The 16113-nt window shown below is 47.6% G+C and overlaps 1 protein-coding gene across 1 annotated transcript in view; it reads right to left on the bottom strand.

Moving 5' to 3' along the window:
* bop1 (BOP1 ribosomal biogenesis factor) overlaps positions 1 to 16113 on the bottom strand; it is a 185807-nt gene that overhangs the window by 14438 nt on the left and 155256 nt on the right. Inside the window, 2 exon segments of the mRNA XM_078429715.1 lie at positions 2730 to 2942; positions 7347 to 7448. Coding sequence (XP_078285841.1) covers positions 2730 to 2942; positions 7347 to 7448 — 315 coding nt within the window.

Raw genomic sequence — 16113 nt, 5'->3', positions numbered from 1 at the left:
GATGGATGACGTTTCGAGGCAAGACCTTTCTTCAGACTGATTGTGTTGGTGGGGGAGTGGGGGGGGGGGGGGGGGGAGAAAGCAGGAAGAGAGATGGGACAGGACAAAGGCTGGCAAGTTATAGGTGATAGAGATGAGGGGGGTTTGGATCTGTGGTAGCGTAGCAAGAGTTCCTTACCCTCAGAGGCACGTGTGAAAAACGGCTAATATTTCCAATAGTGCAGTTCTTGGACTACATGTACAATGTCAGGCCTATCATAAGTATATTCTACTATTATAGAAAGATTATTGAACAGAACAGAACAGAACAATAAAGAAATAAATATGTTGTTTTGTTTTTTCTATTTTGCTTTTTCCTCACACATCCCAATTCTCTTGGTATTGATTAAAAGAACAATGGTCATAAAATGTATGACTGAGTTATGAAGAAAGAGTTTCATTTAAAAAACTGCACATACCTAATTTAATTGAAGACATACTTGCTCCAGTGGTCTTCAACAGCAAATCACAACGGTCCATGTCCCCCCCCAACCTTACTCCCCACCACCCCCCCTCTCCCCACCCCGCTCCCCCCATCCCCCGTACTCCCCCCCACCCCCCCATCCCTCACCTCCACCACATCCCCCCCTTTCCCCCCAAATCCACTCCCCCACCCCACTCTCCCCCTCCCTTCCTCCACCCCCCCGACCCCCACTCCCTCCTCCCACTCCATTGCCCCCTTCCCCCGCACCCCAACCCCCTCCCTCCACCCCCTCTCAACATCAACGGGCCTCACGCTCCGCAATGAGGCTAAGCCAGCGGCAAGGCGAGCAGCGAGGCGAGGCCGGGCCAGCGGCGAGAGGAGAGGTGAGGCCGGGCCAGCGGCGAGGCGACACAAGGCGAGACCGGGCCAGCGGCAAGGCAAGCCCAGCGGCGAGGCAAGGCGAGGCCCAGCGGCGAGTACAGCGGCTAGTCCAGCCCAACCGTGAGGCGAGTACAGCGGTGAGGCCGGGCCAGCGGGGAGGCGAGTACAGCGGTGAGGCAAGGCCAACGGTGAGGCAAGGCCGGGCCAGCGGCAAGGCGAGGCGAGTGCAGCGGCAAAGCCGGCCAGGCGCGGCGGGGCGGGGGGGCGAGGCGTGTGTTTTGTGGAAAAATGTGAGGCAAAATCAGAATGGCGGAAATGAAATAAGCGGAAACTTTCCGCCAAATTCGGAAGGGTTCTGCACATGGGTTAGGTAGAGATCCAGTGTCATAGAGTAATAGGGTCATACTGCACGGAAACAGGCTCCTCGGCCAGACTCGTCCTTGCCGACCAAGATGTCCATTTTAATCTAGTCCCATATCTCTCTGAACCTTTCCTATCCATCTAATGTCATAAGTGACAGGAGCAGAATTAGGCCATTCGGCCCATCAAGTCTACTCCGCCATTCAATCATGGCTGATCTATCTCTCCCCCTAACCCCATTTTCCTGCCTTCTCCCCATAACCTCTGATACCCGCACTAATCAAGTCTATCTATCTCTGCCTTAAAAATATCCATTGACGGCCTCCACAGCCTTCTTCATTAAGTTTCAATGAGGTCCCCCCTCATCCTTCTAAACTCCAATGAGTACAGGCCCAGTGCCGTCAAACGCTCATCGTATATTAACCCACTCATTCCTGGGATCATTCTTGTAAACCTCCTCTGGGCCCTCTCCAGAGCCTTCATGTCCTTCCTCAGGTATGGTGCCCAAATGTCCTCAAATCTACCTGCCCAAATATCCTTTAAATACTGCTATTAAACCTACCTCAACGATGTCCTCTGGTAGCTCGTTCCATATATCCACCACCCTCTCAGTGAAAATGTTGCACCTCAGGTTCCTATTAAATCTTTCCCCTCTCACCATAACCCTATGTCCTCTGGTTCTCGATTCGCTTACCCCAGGTAAAAGACTGTGCATTCACCCAATCTATTCATTCCCCTCATGATTTTGTATACCTCGATAACATCACCCCTCCGTCTCCTTCACTCCACTGATTGAAGTCCTAGCTTGCTCACCCTCTCCCTATAGCTCAGGCCCTCGAGTCCTGACAACGTCCTCGTAAATCTTCTCTGCACTCTCTGTGTAGTAAAGAACTGCAGATGCTGGTTTAAATCGAAGGTAGACACAAAATGCTGGAGTAACTCAGCAGGTCAGGCAGCGTCTCTGGAGAGTAGGGATGGGTGATGTTTCGGGTCGAGACCCTTCTTCATACTGATGACCAGCCTAAAGAAGCGCCTCGACCCGAAATGTCACCCACTCCTTCCCTCCGAAGATACTGCCTGTCCTGCTGAGTTGCTCCAGCATTTTGTGTCTACCTTCGATTTAAACTAGCATCTGCAGTTCTTTACTACACAGTGCCCTTTCGGCCCATGCCGACTAGCGGTCCCCGCACATTAACACCAACTTATACCCACCAGGGACAATTTTTACATTTACCTAGCCAATTAACCTACATACCTGTACGTCTTTGGAGTGTGGGAGGAAACCGAAGGTCTCGGAGAAAACCCACGCAGGTCACGGGGAGAACGTACAAACTCCGGAAAGACAGCGCCCGTAGTCAGGATCGAACCCGAGTCTCCGGCGCGGCATTCACTGTAAGGCAGCAACTCTACCACTGTGCCACCAAAGTTATTCCAGCATTTTGTGTCTACCTTCTCTGCACTGTCTCCAGCTTAATGACATCTCTCCTACAGCAGGGTGACCAGAACAGAACACATCACTCCTCACCTCCTCCTCCGTTAGCAAGTATTCGGGCGGGGGATTGTAAGACTCCTCGTGCCCGGGGAGCTTCAGCTTTGGTGCAGGGACGTGCATCTTATGGCGGCCCAGGATTGCATTGGGATCCTCTTTGGCCCACAGGTCGTAGTACTGCGGTGTGTCATCCCGTGGTTTGCGGGGCTTGATCCAGCCCATCTTTATTGCATGCACCAGCTTCGACACCTGCAACGGGGCAAAAATACTGCAACTTAGAAGGATGAGAGGGGATCTTATAGAAACATATAAAATTCTTACGGGAGTGGACAGGCTGGATGCAGGAAAAATGTTCCCCACGTTGGGGGAGTCCAGAACCAGGAGTCACAGTTTAAGAATAAGGGGTAGGCCATTTAGGATTGAGATGAGGAAAAAACAATTTTCACCCAGAGAGTTGTAAATTTGTGGAATTCACTGCCACAGAAGGCAGTGGAGGCCAATTCACTGGATGTTTTCAAGAGACAGATTTTGCTCTTAGGGCTAACGGATTCAAAGGATATCGGGAGAAAGCAGGAACGGGGTACTGATTGTGGATGATCAGCCATGATCACAGTGAATGGCGGTGCTAGCTCGAAGGGCCGAATGGCCTACTCCTGCACCTATTTTCTATGCTTGTATTAATAAAAAGGTGAAAAAAGTCCAAGAGTAAGGATGTGCAAGCGTGCAGACATCTGCAGGTCCTAGAGTCGAGACACCATCCTGGGACATGCTGCTGTGTTTATTCCAGACATGTGATAAAGAGTGAAGGTGAAATGGTCTTGAGGTCATAGAGTGTGATAGAGACATCCTGCATGGGAACAGGCTCCTCAGCCTAACGTTCATGCCTGGGATAGGACGAGATAGGATAGGACTAGCGCTCAGCCTCAGAATTAAAGGATGTTCTTTTATGAAGGAGATGAGGAGGAATTTCTTTAGTCAGAGGGCGGTGAATCTGTGGAACTCTTTGCCACAGAAGGCTGTGGAGGCCAAGTCAGTGGATATTTTTAAGGCAGCGATAGAGATAGATTCTTGATTAGTACGGATGTCAGAGGTTATGGGGGGAAGGCAGGAGAATGGGGTTAGGAGGGAGAGGTACAGTGCCATCCATGTTTGTGACAACGACCCATCATTTATTTATTCGCCACTGTACTCCACAATTTGAGATTTGTAATAGAAAAAATCACATGTGGTTAAAGTGCACATTGTCCGTATTCTCAGCTTCCAGTAACCGAGGCTTCCCCCTTATACTCACTTACAGCCAACATCTTGCACAACTGGGATAGAACTTGAGTTTCAGACCCCACCAGTGGCAAGACAGGAAACTGAATGGCATAATATGGGAAGTGCCAACAACAAAAACATCAAATCCCAACTGTCCCACCACAAGGAATAGGAATTTCTTTAGTCAGAGGGTGGTGAATCTGTGGAATTTATTGCCACAGAAGGCTGGGGAGGCCAAGTCACTGGATATTTTCAAAGCGGAGATTAGTATGGGTGTCAAAGGTTACGGGGAGAAGGCAGGAGAATGGGGTTGTGAGGGAAAGATAGATCAGTCATGATTGAATGGCGGAATAGACTGATGGACTTTCTCAGTAGCTGTAACAATATATTCTGCACTCTATTTTCTCTTTTGCACAACCTGATGTAGTGATGTATGGTATGATTGGGTTGTGATGTATGGTATTATTGTACAGATGCTCCTCGACTTACGATGCTTCGTCTTACAATATTTCGACTTTACGATGGTGCAAAAGCGATACCCGTACTCCGAATTTTGAATTTTAATCTTTTCCCGGGCTAGCGATATGCATTTTCGACTTACGATATTTTGGATTTACGATGGGTTTATCGGAACGTAACCCCATCGTAAGTCGAGGAGCAGCTGTACTGATGTATGGTATGATTATACACATGTGCGGAACGATTTGCCTGGATAACACATGAAACAAAGTTTCCCACTGCATTTTGGTACCCGTGAAAATAATAAACCGGGACCAATATCAAATAGGTGATCAGCTTACAATTAGAGCTGTGGTACATTCGTGAAGCCACTTTGAGGAGGTCAGATCGTGCGAACTGCACAATCTACCGTAAAATGGTTGAAAAAAAGCACACTTGGGCATGTACTGATGACTGTTGCTCCGTGTGTTGGCAGCATGCATTGCCGAGACGATCCTAACAGCTCAGAACTCATTGTCTCACACAGGCGTGAAACATGAATGGCACCATATCGTTATGTGACACGATCAATATTTAAAAGATTATTTATAAAAAAACATTGAGCCATGATCTTAGTTCATATCGGTATTGGTTTAACATAGCCACGTGTACCGTTATGGTGAAAGGCTTTGCCTGCTATCCAGTGAAATCATATCATACATGTGTACAATTAAGCCACACACATGTTCAGCAGGTAGTGCAAAGAGAAAAATACCAGAGTGCAGAACTATTTTAGTGTTACGGTTACAGAGAAAAAGTACAAGGTTTAGTTTAGTTTATTGCCACGTGTACCAAGGCACAGTGAAAAGCTTTGCACTGGGATGGGTTGGAAGATTGGGACTACACCCTTAGCTTAGGGGAAGACCACTCCATAGTCTGGAAACAGAGAGGAAGCTGTTCCTCAATCTGGTGGTACGTGCTTTCAAGCTTCTGGATCTTCTGCCTGACAGGAGGGGGGAGGGAGAGGGAGTGAGCGGGATGGAACAGGCTGAGGGGCTGCTGCTAATTCATACACCTGTTGAAACCAAGCAGGTTTACTTGTAATCTTAAAATGGGAGGAAACTCGCCAAGCTTCCCTGGTCCAAACCTAGACGTGATTCCAGACCCACACCTACGTGGCATTAAATAGTCCGCTGTGATCCAGTGCACAACTTGGGGCGGCCACTGGCCGTTTCTCCCCCATCCTTCCCAGAAAATGCACAATTCAAACCATGAGTTGGAAAATGTTAAGACTGCATAAACCACGAGGAATGACAACCCGTGAAGAGCTGCCAGCATTCAACCATCGGTGGACCTCTACAGGAAGGTCCATGCGTTTGAAGAGGTGGCAGGGCTCCGGGAACCTGCACCAATACTACCTCCAAATCCCCTCTAACTCAGAGTAGGTGGATCGAGGACCAGAGGACAGAGGTTCAAGGTGAAGGGGAAAAGATTCAATAGGAATCTGAGGGGTAACTTTTTCAAACAGAGGGTGGTGGGTGTTTGGAACAAGCTGCCAGAGGAGGTAGTTGAGGCTGGGACTTTCCCAACATTTAAGAAACAGTTAGACAGGTACATAGATAGGAAGGTTTGGAGGGATATGGACCAAGCGCAGGCCGGTGGGACTGGGTGTAGCTGGGACATGTTGGTGGGGGCAAGGGCCTGCTTCCACACTGTATCACTCTATGGAGGTAGGGTACTGACATGGATAGAAAATTGGTTGACAGACAGAAAGCAAAGAGTGGGGATATATGGGTCCCTTTCAGAATGGCAGGCGTAACTAGTGGGGTACCGCAAGGCTCGGTGCTGGGACCGCAGCTATTTACAATATACATTAATAACTTGAATGAAGGGATTAAAAGTACCATTAGCAAATTTGCAGATGATACAAAGCTGGGTGGCAGTGTGAGCTGTGAGGAAGATGCTATGAGGTTGCAGGGTGACTTGGACAGGTTGTGTGAGTGGGCGGATGCATGGCAGATGCAGTTTAATGTGGATAAGTGTGAGGTTATCCACTTTGGTGGCAAGAATAGGAAGGCAGATTATTATCTGAATGGTGTCAAGTTAGGAAAAGGGGACGTACAACGAGATCTGGGTGTCCTAGTGCATCAGTCACTGAAAGGAAGCATGCAGGTACAGCAGGCAGTGAAGAAGGCCAATGGAATGTTGGCCTTCATAACAAGAGGAGTTGAGTATAGGAGCAAAGAGGTCCTTCTGCAGTTGTACAGGGCCCTAGTGAGTACTGTGGCACCTGGAGTACTGTGTGCAGTTTTGGTCTCCAAATTTGAGGAAGGATATTCTTGCTATTGATGGCGTGCATCGTAGGTTTACTAGGTTAATTCCTGGAATGGCGGGACTGTCATATGTTGAAAGACTGGAGCGACTAGGCTTGTATACACTGGAATTTAGAAGGATGAGAGGGGATCTTATCGAAACATATAAGATTATTAAGGGGTTGGACACGTTAGAGGCAGGAAACATGTTCCCAATGATGGGGGAGTCCAGAACCAGGGGCCAGTTTGAGAATAAGGGGTAGGCCATTTAGAACGGAGATGAGGAAAAACTTTTTCAGTCTGAGAGTTGTGAATCTGTGGAATTCTCTGCCTCAGAAGGCAGTGGAGGCCAATTCTCTGAATGCATTCAAGAGAGAGCTAGATAGAGCTCTTAAGGATAGCGGAGTCAGGGGGTATGGGGAGAAGGCAGGAACGGGGTACTGATTGAGAATGATCAGCCATGATCACATTGAATGGTGCTGCTGGCTCCAAGGGCCTAATGGCCTCCTCCTGCACCTATTGTCTATTGTATTGTCTATGACTGGGACACAGGGGATGGGGAGGAAAAGAAGGGGAGAAATCATTTAAAAGTTGCTGCTGGAATCTGGTGGGGTAAAACAAAATATCAGTTGCCAGATCTTACCTTCGCCTTCTCGATGAGCGATGGGATGAAGCTGCGTTTGTGAGCTGTGTGATTGGTCACCGGGTGGATCATCGTCTCGTGGGTAAAGAAATCAATGGAAGACTAAACAAGAAGGAGACGGCATGAGTTCAAAACTGTTCAGACATGTCCTTTAAGACATGACACATTTTAGAGCACCCTACCTTCTACACACGGAGAACTATACTTTAGACCCACAAACCGTTATTAATTCCCCACCAAGAACTGATGAACGCGCGCTGAGAATGGGTCCAAATCAGATTTAATCAGCAAAGAAAGTGGGCGGTGAGAGCAAGATGCAGCTGGAAATAACTGGGATGAAGTAGGGAGGCTGTGATTAGATTAAGCAGGAATTAAATAAAAGGTGTAGGAAGGAACTGCAGATGCTGGTTTACACTGAAAATAGAAAATGCTGGAGTAATTCAGCGGGACAGGCAGCATCTCCGGAGAGGAGGAATGGGTGACGTTTCGGGTCGAGACCCTTCTTCAGACTGATTATGTTTCGGGTCGAGACCCTTCTTCAGTCCGAAGAAGGGTCTGGATCCGAAACGTCACCCATTCCTTCTCTCAATAACATAAAAGGATTGTCTATATCTGGAATGAACTGCCAGAGGAAGTTACAGGAGTGGATACAATTATGCCTTTCAATAGACATATATAGATAGGAAGAGTTCTAGAGGAGACACAAGGAACTGGAATCTGGAGCAAACCACACAGTGCTGAAGGAACTCAGTGGGTCAGGCAGCATCTGTGGAGGGGATGTACACATGACGTTTCAGGTCAGGACCCTTCTTCAGACCTCATGTTTGGTTGGGACTTTTCTTTAGATAGTCCTTGGGACTTAGAGGGATATGTGCCAAATGGGACAAGTCCAGGATGGCAAATTTATTGGGGTGGACAAGATGGGCCGAAGGGCCTGTATCCATGCTGTACAGCTAGCTCTATGACTATGATTGTATAAAACCTTTGGATGAACAAATGTAAAAATTAAACTGCCCTATGATCATCAGGATCCACCTACCGTCTCATAAGTCTCACTCCTGGTCAGAGTTCAGATGTTACATCTCACTATACTAGGTCAGGCCATGTTTGATTGTGCAACGCTGACCTCTTATAGTTGCTGCTCAAATCCACCCCAAATCTAATCTCTCCCACCCTTGGAGTACTGTGTTCAGTTTCGGTCACATTGCTATAGAAAGGACGCTATAGTGGCAACTTCGACCCTTCCCATCGAGTCGCCTCCGCTTGCCACCTTCACGGAGGAGTGGAGTGATAGTTCTTGATGCAAACAACAGCACAGGGATCTTCACAACGCTTCAGTTTAATTAGTCGTTTATTGAAGTAGTGATACAAACAGATTAGTATTTCTCCAGTCATAGATCTGGTAAGAATTGTAACCCGCCACAGCTTCTCCACGTCTGACCAATCAAGTCTCTGCATTCCCAATTATACTCTTAATTCTGGCTCTTCCCGGTCCATATAAGCCTATTATGCCCATATATGTATTCATCTCACGACAACCCCCAAGTGTTCAAAAATAATGCAGCCAGATACAAAATGATATAATATGCTAAGACAGCTAATAAACACAAATGGCTCCTACAGACGCCTTTTGGCTAGAAAGAGTGCAGAGAAGATTTGAGGACATTGCCAGGACTCGAGGACCTGAGCTATAGGGAGAGGTAGGGCAAGCTAGGATTTTATCATTGGAGCCCAGGAGGCTGAGAGGTGATCTAATAGAGATGTATAAAATAACCAGGGCCATTGGTTGGGTGAATGTACGCAGTCTTTTCCCCAGTGTAGAGGAATCAAGAACCAGAGGGCAGGAATTTCAGGCGACAGTGGAGAGATTTAATCGGAAACTGAGGGGTAACCTTTTTATTCAGAGGGTTTATGGAACGAGCTGCCAGAGGGGGTAGTTGAGGCAGGTACTATAACAATATTTAAAAGACATTTGGACAGGTACATGGATAGGAAAGGTTTAGAGGGATACTAGACCAAGTGGACCCGTTGGGCCCAAACCTCTCCTCCCCTCCCCCTTATCCTCCCTCCTTCCCCCTCCCTCCCTCCCTCCCTCCCCCCTCCCTCCCTAGGAGATAGATTTAAACTTTAAAATGCGAATAACCTTTAAAATATAACACCGATTTCAATTAAACCTTCCATTAGCACCAAAGGGACGATGGTGAGTAAGTTGGGCCTAATATTGTCACGCTATCGTGTACCGTTTTGGCTATAGTTCAGGAACAAACAAACAAACAAACGCGAGTTTTAGTATGTAGATGGGACAAACACAGGTAATGGGACAGTGTTAGATGGGGCATCTTGGTCGGCATGGACAATCTATTCCGAAAGACCAGTTTTGATGCTGTATGACTCTATGACTCTGAATGGGACTAGCTTACATGGAGCATTTTGGGTGGCATGGATGCATTGGGCTGAAGGGCCTGTTTGTGTGCTATATTGACAGATGGATGTCTTGCTGGCCGCAAGGCTCTGCAACAATTCTAACCCGGTTCGTTGTGGGCCAAAGGTAGACACAAAATGCTGGAGTAACTCAGCGGGACAGACAGGCAGCATCCCTGGAGAAAAGGAATGGGCGGTTTCCTAGTTGAGATCCTTCTTCTTTGTGGGCCGAGCTTCCCAAGTGGATTGAACGAGGTTCACCACTTCACCCGACCATAAGGCTGGGGAAAGCATGAGGTAGGACCATCCAACAAGCACAGTTGGGGAAGTATTCTTCACCAGTCCGACGTCTGGACTCACACGCAAAACTGGGGGAGGGAGTTGAAGAAATATCCATTGCCAGCACTGACATCATTAACTCTAATAAGCACGAGGGGAAAGAATTCCTTTCAAAGGTCGCCTGCCTCAAGACATTTCGTCTGTCCCCGTGGGCTGATGGTGAGACAGATTTCACCATCTCCTGGCCAACCTGAGTGTTTTTGAAAGAGCAGACCGCATTCATGGGGATGAAGTATGTTCTGAGGAATTCAGTGTAAATTCTTTGGATGCAAATTTTGAACTAGAGCCCAAGTTAAGAGACTATTAAAAAGAAAAGTTGGAGTAACTCTTTAAGTTCAGAACTTCTGTATGCTCAAAAATGTAAGAAACAGGAGGATCCACTGCCCTCTTGGTCTGCAGTCCTGTAGGGTACTGAATGTTCAATAATACTTTTAACGTGATGAAATCTGGCTGCACTACAAGTCCCAGACCCCCACCTCCCTACACGTTCCTCCTCCACTTCAATCAATCCCGAATCATTAATTTTGATTGATCCATGGCCGTGAACCGCCCTGAAGCAAAACAATCCCTACCTTCCCATGCCAATTCATCTGGGTCCTCAAACGTTTATAGACTTTACTTTGGAATACAAGAGGCCGAATGGAGAGTTATGAATCTCAGTCTCTCTGATCTTTCCTTAGTTAAAATTCTCAAATCCTGGCCACAACTTTGTAGATCTCCACTGAACCTTTTAAGTGGTGTCAGATCTTAACTGTGACAAAGCAGCCAGTATTACTGTGGAACAGCACCCCCCCTCCCTATTTGATCTGCCCCTCCTGGCTCAAAACATACTTCTATTCTTTAGCGTTTTGAAGCCTTCTGATGGAGCTGATTTTTGTTTTGTGCTGATCCCTTTGAATTGTTTTTGTTTTGTGTCTGTGTGCTGTAATGTCTGTTTCTTGTTGTGTTTTTAGTATGTGGTCTGATGTACAGCACTTTGGTCAACGTGGGTTGTTTTTAAATGTGCTTTATAAATAAACTTGACTTGACTTCTCAGAAGGCAGTGGCGGCCAATTCTCTGAATGCATTCAAGAGAGAGCTAGATAGAGCTCTTAAGGATAGTGGAGTCAGGGGGTATGGGGAGAAGGCAGGAACGGGGTACTGATTGAGAATGATCAGCCATGATCACATTAAATGGCGGTGCTGGCTCGAAAGGCCAAATGGCCTCCTCCTGCACCTATTGTCTATTGTCTATTGACTTGACTACGTGCTTCACTCAGGCTGAGACCATCTTCACTGCTGGAGTGGATGAGTAGATGAGTACTAACTCACCCCGTGTACTTTGAGTGCTCCTCTGTACTTCCCAAAACCCTACTGTTTATTTTGTCGGCTTTCCCCAAAATGCTTTACTCTCTGAATTCCATGTGCCATTTCTCTCCCCGTCAGTCTATCCTTTCGTGTGGTAAGCAGATCACCTCCTCATTCTCTTGCTCTGTCTCAAATATCAACAATGGGTGCATCAAGGCCTGATTCTGGGCCTAGGAGGCTGCATGAAGTGGTGGATACTGTCCCCTCCATCTCCACACCATTGAGGGGATCCACAGGAGGTGCTGCCTCAAGAGTGCAGATAATGTCATCAAAGACCCACACCACTCTAGTCAACTCTCATCTCACTGCTACCATCTAGAAGGAGGTACAGAAGCCGGAAAACTGTGACTTCCAAGTTCAAGAACAGCTTTCTTTCCAGCAATTAACTTAAACCACCCTGCACAACACAAACTCTAACCCCACGGCAGCAACAATGTGGACCTCTAGAAGGTTTGCACTGCACACACGTGATGTTAAGGGCCTGTACATCTGCTGTGAGTAAGAATTTCATTGCTTAGCTCCCGTGCATAGGACAATTAAAACACTGTTGACATATTCGCCACCTTAGAAGGGTGGGTGGTGGCCACCAGGAGAGGTTGAAAAGTTTGGATTGTTTTGTCTGGAGTGTTGGAGGCTGAGGGGAGACCTGACAGAAGTATATAAAATAAGGAGAAGCATAGATGGGGCGGGTAGTCAGAATCATTTTCCCCCAAAGTGGAAATCTCAAAGATCTCAAAGAAACGTATAAGATTATTAAGGGGTTGGACACGTTAGAGGCAGGAAACATGTTCCCAATGTTGGGGGAGTCCAGAACCAGGGGCCACAGTTTATGAATAAGGGGTAGGCCATTTAGAACGGAGATGAGGAAAAACCTTTTTCAGTCAGAGAGTTGTGAATCTGTGGAATTCTCTGCCTCAGAAGGCAGTGGAGGCCGATTCTCTGAATGCATTCAAGAGAGAGCTAGATAGAGCTCTTAAGGATAGCGGAGTCAGGGGGTATGGGGAGAAGGCAGGAACGGGGTACTGATTGTGAATGATCAGCCACGATCACATTGAATGGCGGTGCTGGCTCGAAGGGCCGAATGGCCTGCACCTATTGTCTATTGTCTATTAGATGGCACAGCTTGAAGGTAAGAGGGGCAAAATTTAAAGGAGATGTGTGTGGCAAGTTTTTCTTTTACACAGTGAGTGGTGGGGGCCTGGAACACACTGCCAGGGGTGGTGGTGGAAGCAGATCCAATAGTGGAGTTTAAGATGTTTTTACGCCGGCACTTGGAAATGCAGGGGATAGAGAGTTATAGATCACGTGCAGACAGAGGAGATGTTTAAGAATATATAAGAAAATAACTGCAGATGCTGGTACAAATCGATTTATTCACAAAATGCTGGAGTAACTCAGCAGGTCAGGCAGCATCTCGGGAGAGAAGGAATGGGTGACGTTTCGGGTCGAGACCCTTCTGCAGACTGAAGAAGGGTCTCGACCCGAAACGTCACCCATTCCTTCTCTCCCGAGATGCTGCCTGACCTGCTGAGTTACTCCAGCATTTTGTGAATAAACAGAGGAGATGTTTAACTTGGTATCATGTCCAGCACGGACCCAAGGGCCACAGTCTAAGAATAAAGAGGAGGCCATTTAAAACTGACGTGAGAAAAAGCTTTTTCACCCAGAGAGTTGTGAATTTGTGGAATTATCTGCCACAGAAGGCAATGGAGGCCAATTCACTGGATGAATTTAAGAGAGTTGGATAGAGTTCTAGGGGCTAGCGGAATCAAGGGATTTGGGGAGAAGGCAGGCACGGGTTACTGATTGTGGATGATCAGCCATGATCGCAATGAATGGCGGTGCTGGCTCGAAGGGCCAAATGGCCTCCTCCTGCACCTATTTTTCTATGTTTCTAGCCTATGCCACCAAGATGCCGCATGTAAGCTAGCCCCATTTGCCTGCGTTTGGTCCTTATCCCTCGAAAAATTTCCTTTCTATGTACCTGTCCAAGTGTCTTTTAAATGTTATTATAGTACCTGTCTTAACTACCTCCGAGAGTCACAGTGTGGAAACGGGGCCTTTGGCCCAACTTGCCCCCACTGACAACATGCCCCATCTACACTAGTCCCACCTGCCTGCGCTTGGCCCATTACTCTATGAATATGTCCTATCCATGTACCTGTTCAATTGTCTCTTAAATGTTATGATAGCACCTGCCTCAACCACCTCCCCTGGCAGCTCACCCCATAGAACCAGCACCCTCTGTGTAAAAAAAGTTCCTCCTCAGGTTCCAATTAAATATTGCCCTTCTCATCTTAAACCTATATGTCCTCTACTTTTTGATTCCCCTACTCTGGGCGAAAGATGTTAGAATCATGAGCAAGAAATAGTGCTGGGGGAACTCAGCAGGTCGGACAGTGCCTATGTAGGGAAAGGGCAGTCTGAAGAACGTCCGCAACCCGAAACATCATCTGCCCATTCCTTCCGCAGATTCTCCAGCACTTTGTGTGTTTTGCACAAGATAAAAGGTGGCGCTGGTTTTGGATTGGGGAAAGTCAGGAGCAATGTAACAGAGGAAAGCCTCTGCCTGCTGACCAGAGAAGAAGCAAGCTTGCTTGTGTTGCCAAAGCTCGCGCCTTGTGGTTATAAGATGCAGCATTTGGTCAGAACACTGTGCTTTACGCAGTGCACAGCTCTCCAACAGCCTCTAGTGACAGACATCTGAACTGCAGCAGGTTAGCACTAGAAGACAGGAGTAACTCAGCGGGTCAGGCAGCATCTCTGGAGAGAAGGAATGGGTGATGTTTCGGGTTGAGACCCTTCTTCAGACTGAGAGAGAGACATGGGGAACCGGAAGGGCAACCTGTGAAAATGACAGATCAAAAGGGGCATCGATCAAGGAAAATGTAGAATGGTTCATTGTTAGCTCAGGGGAAGGCGACAAGGAGCCATACAATCAGTCAAATTTAATCACAAGTACAGTGGAACTAATCGCAGAACTAGGGTGGGTGAGAGGCGGGGAGAGAGGGAAAGCAAGGGTTACTTGAAGTTGGAGAAATCAATATTCATACCGCTGGGGTGTAAGCTGCCCAAGTGAAATATGAGGTGCTGTTCCTCCAAATTGTGTTGGGCCTCACTCTGACAGTGGAGGAGGCCCAGGACAGAAAGGTCAGTGTAGGAATGGGAGGGGGAGTTGAAGTGCTGAGCCACCGGGAGATCAGGTAGGTTTAGGCGGACTGAGCGGAGGCGTTCAGCGAAACGATCGCCGGGCCTGCGCTTGTTCTCGCCGATATACAGGAGTCCACACCTGGAACAGTGGATACCGTAGATAAGGTTGGAGGAGTGGATGAGTAGATTAAAAATACTAGCTCCACTGTACTAACTCACCCCGTATCACGCATGTAGTCATTCAGCACGGAAACAGGCCCTTCGGCCCAACTTGTCTATGCTGACCAAGATGCCCCATCAACCCTGGCCCCCCCTGGCCACGTTTGTCTCATGTTCCTCTAAACCATTCCTATCCATGTATCCGTCCAAATGTCTTTTAAATGTTGTTATTGTACCTGCCTCAACTACCTCCTCTCGCTCCATATACCTTCCACTCACTGTAAAGAATGAGATGAACGGAGACAATTCCCTTACATGCCCATGGTGTGCAAGATGAGCAGAACTGATCTGAGAGAAGGAGTTAAAGTTAGTAGATGTTCTGAAAATGGTAAACTGAGAACATTACTTCCATAAGCCAACGGAAAGGTGCTTGAAAGGGAATAAAACTCCAACACTCTCATGGATCCACAGAATGGATTCCTTTATTTGTTGTGAATTTTCTAGTTTTTAATAATGGAGGGAGGGAGCCCTCCTCTCCATCTACCCCATTCTACTTAACAGGCCGGTCAGTGGGACGGGCTCGACTCCTCTTATACATCGCTCCATCGTGCAAACTGTGTTGCTGTCCTTCCCTCAAACACCACGCTCATCAAAGTTCAAAAAGAAACAGCCCCTTCCACACCGTCTCATCAAGTATTCCTGAGAAAGAGCAGCACAGTGGTGCAGCGGCAGAGTTGCTGCCTTACAGCGCTTGAATAACGGTACACCATAGCGCAACAATTTTAGGGGCACCTTACTCCCCATTCGCTCCCCCCCTCCCCCTAAAAGACACTAGACAATTCCACAGCTTACTCCCCCCCCCACTCTCCCCTCTTCCCCACCCTCCCCTGACCCCCACTGTCCCCCTTCCCCCCACTCTGTTCCCCCACCAACACCCCTCTTCCCCCCACACCCACTCTCTCCTCCCCCCACCCTCCCCCTCCTTTCACTCAAGTTTTGTTCAAATTGTTGCCCTCTCGTGTACCGTTTTGGCTGTATTTCGGCAAAAACGCATATATATATATATATACAAGATGGGATCGCCATTTTGAGATCGCTGGCGACACAACGGGAACCCAACGGGTCGTCTACACACACATATATATATATATATATATATATATATATATATATATATATATTTATATATACAAGTTGAGGTCACCATTTTGAGATCGCTGGTGTCACAATGGGAACCCAACGGGTCGTCTAGTGGCTTTTAAAAGTCATAATTGAATCCGTTTCCACAGCTTCCTCTGGCAGCTCATTCCAGCAAGCCCAACCTCCCCCTCTAACTCAAGTCCGCCAGCCC

The sequence above is a fragment of the Rhinoraja longicauda genome, chromosome 2, assembly GCF_053455715.1.
Source record: "Rhinoraja longicauda isolate Sanriku21f chromosome 2, sRhiLon1.1, whole genome shotgun sequence".
In the NCBI taxonomy this organism is placed as follows: Eukaryota; Metazoa; Chordata; class Chondrichthyes; order Rajiformes; family Arhynchobatidae; genus Rhinoraja; species Rhinoraja longicauda.
Note: the sequence above shows the minus strand (reverse complement) of the source record. Positions and strands in the feature narration are given on the sequence as shown.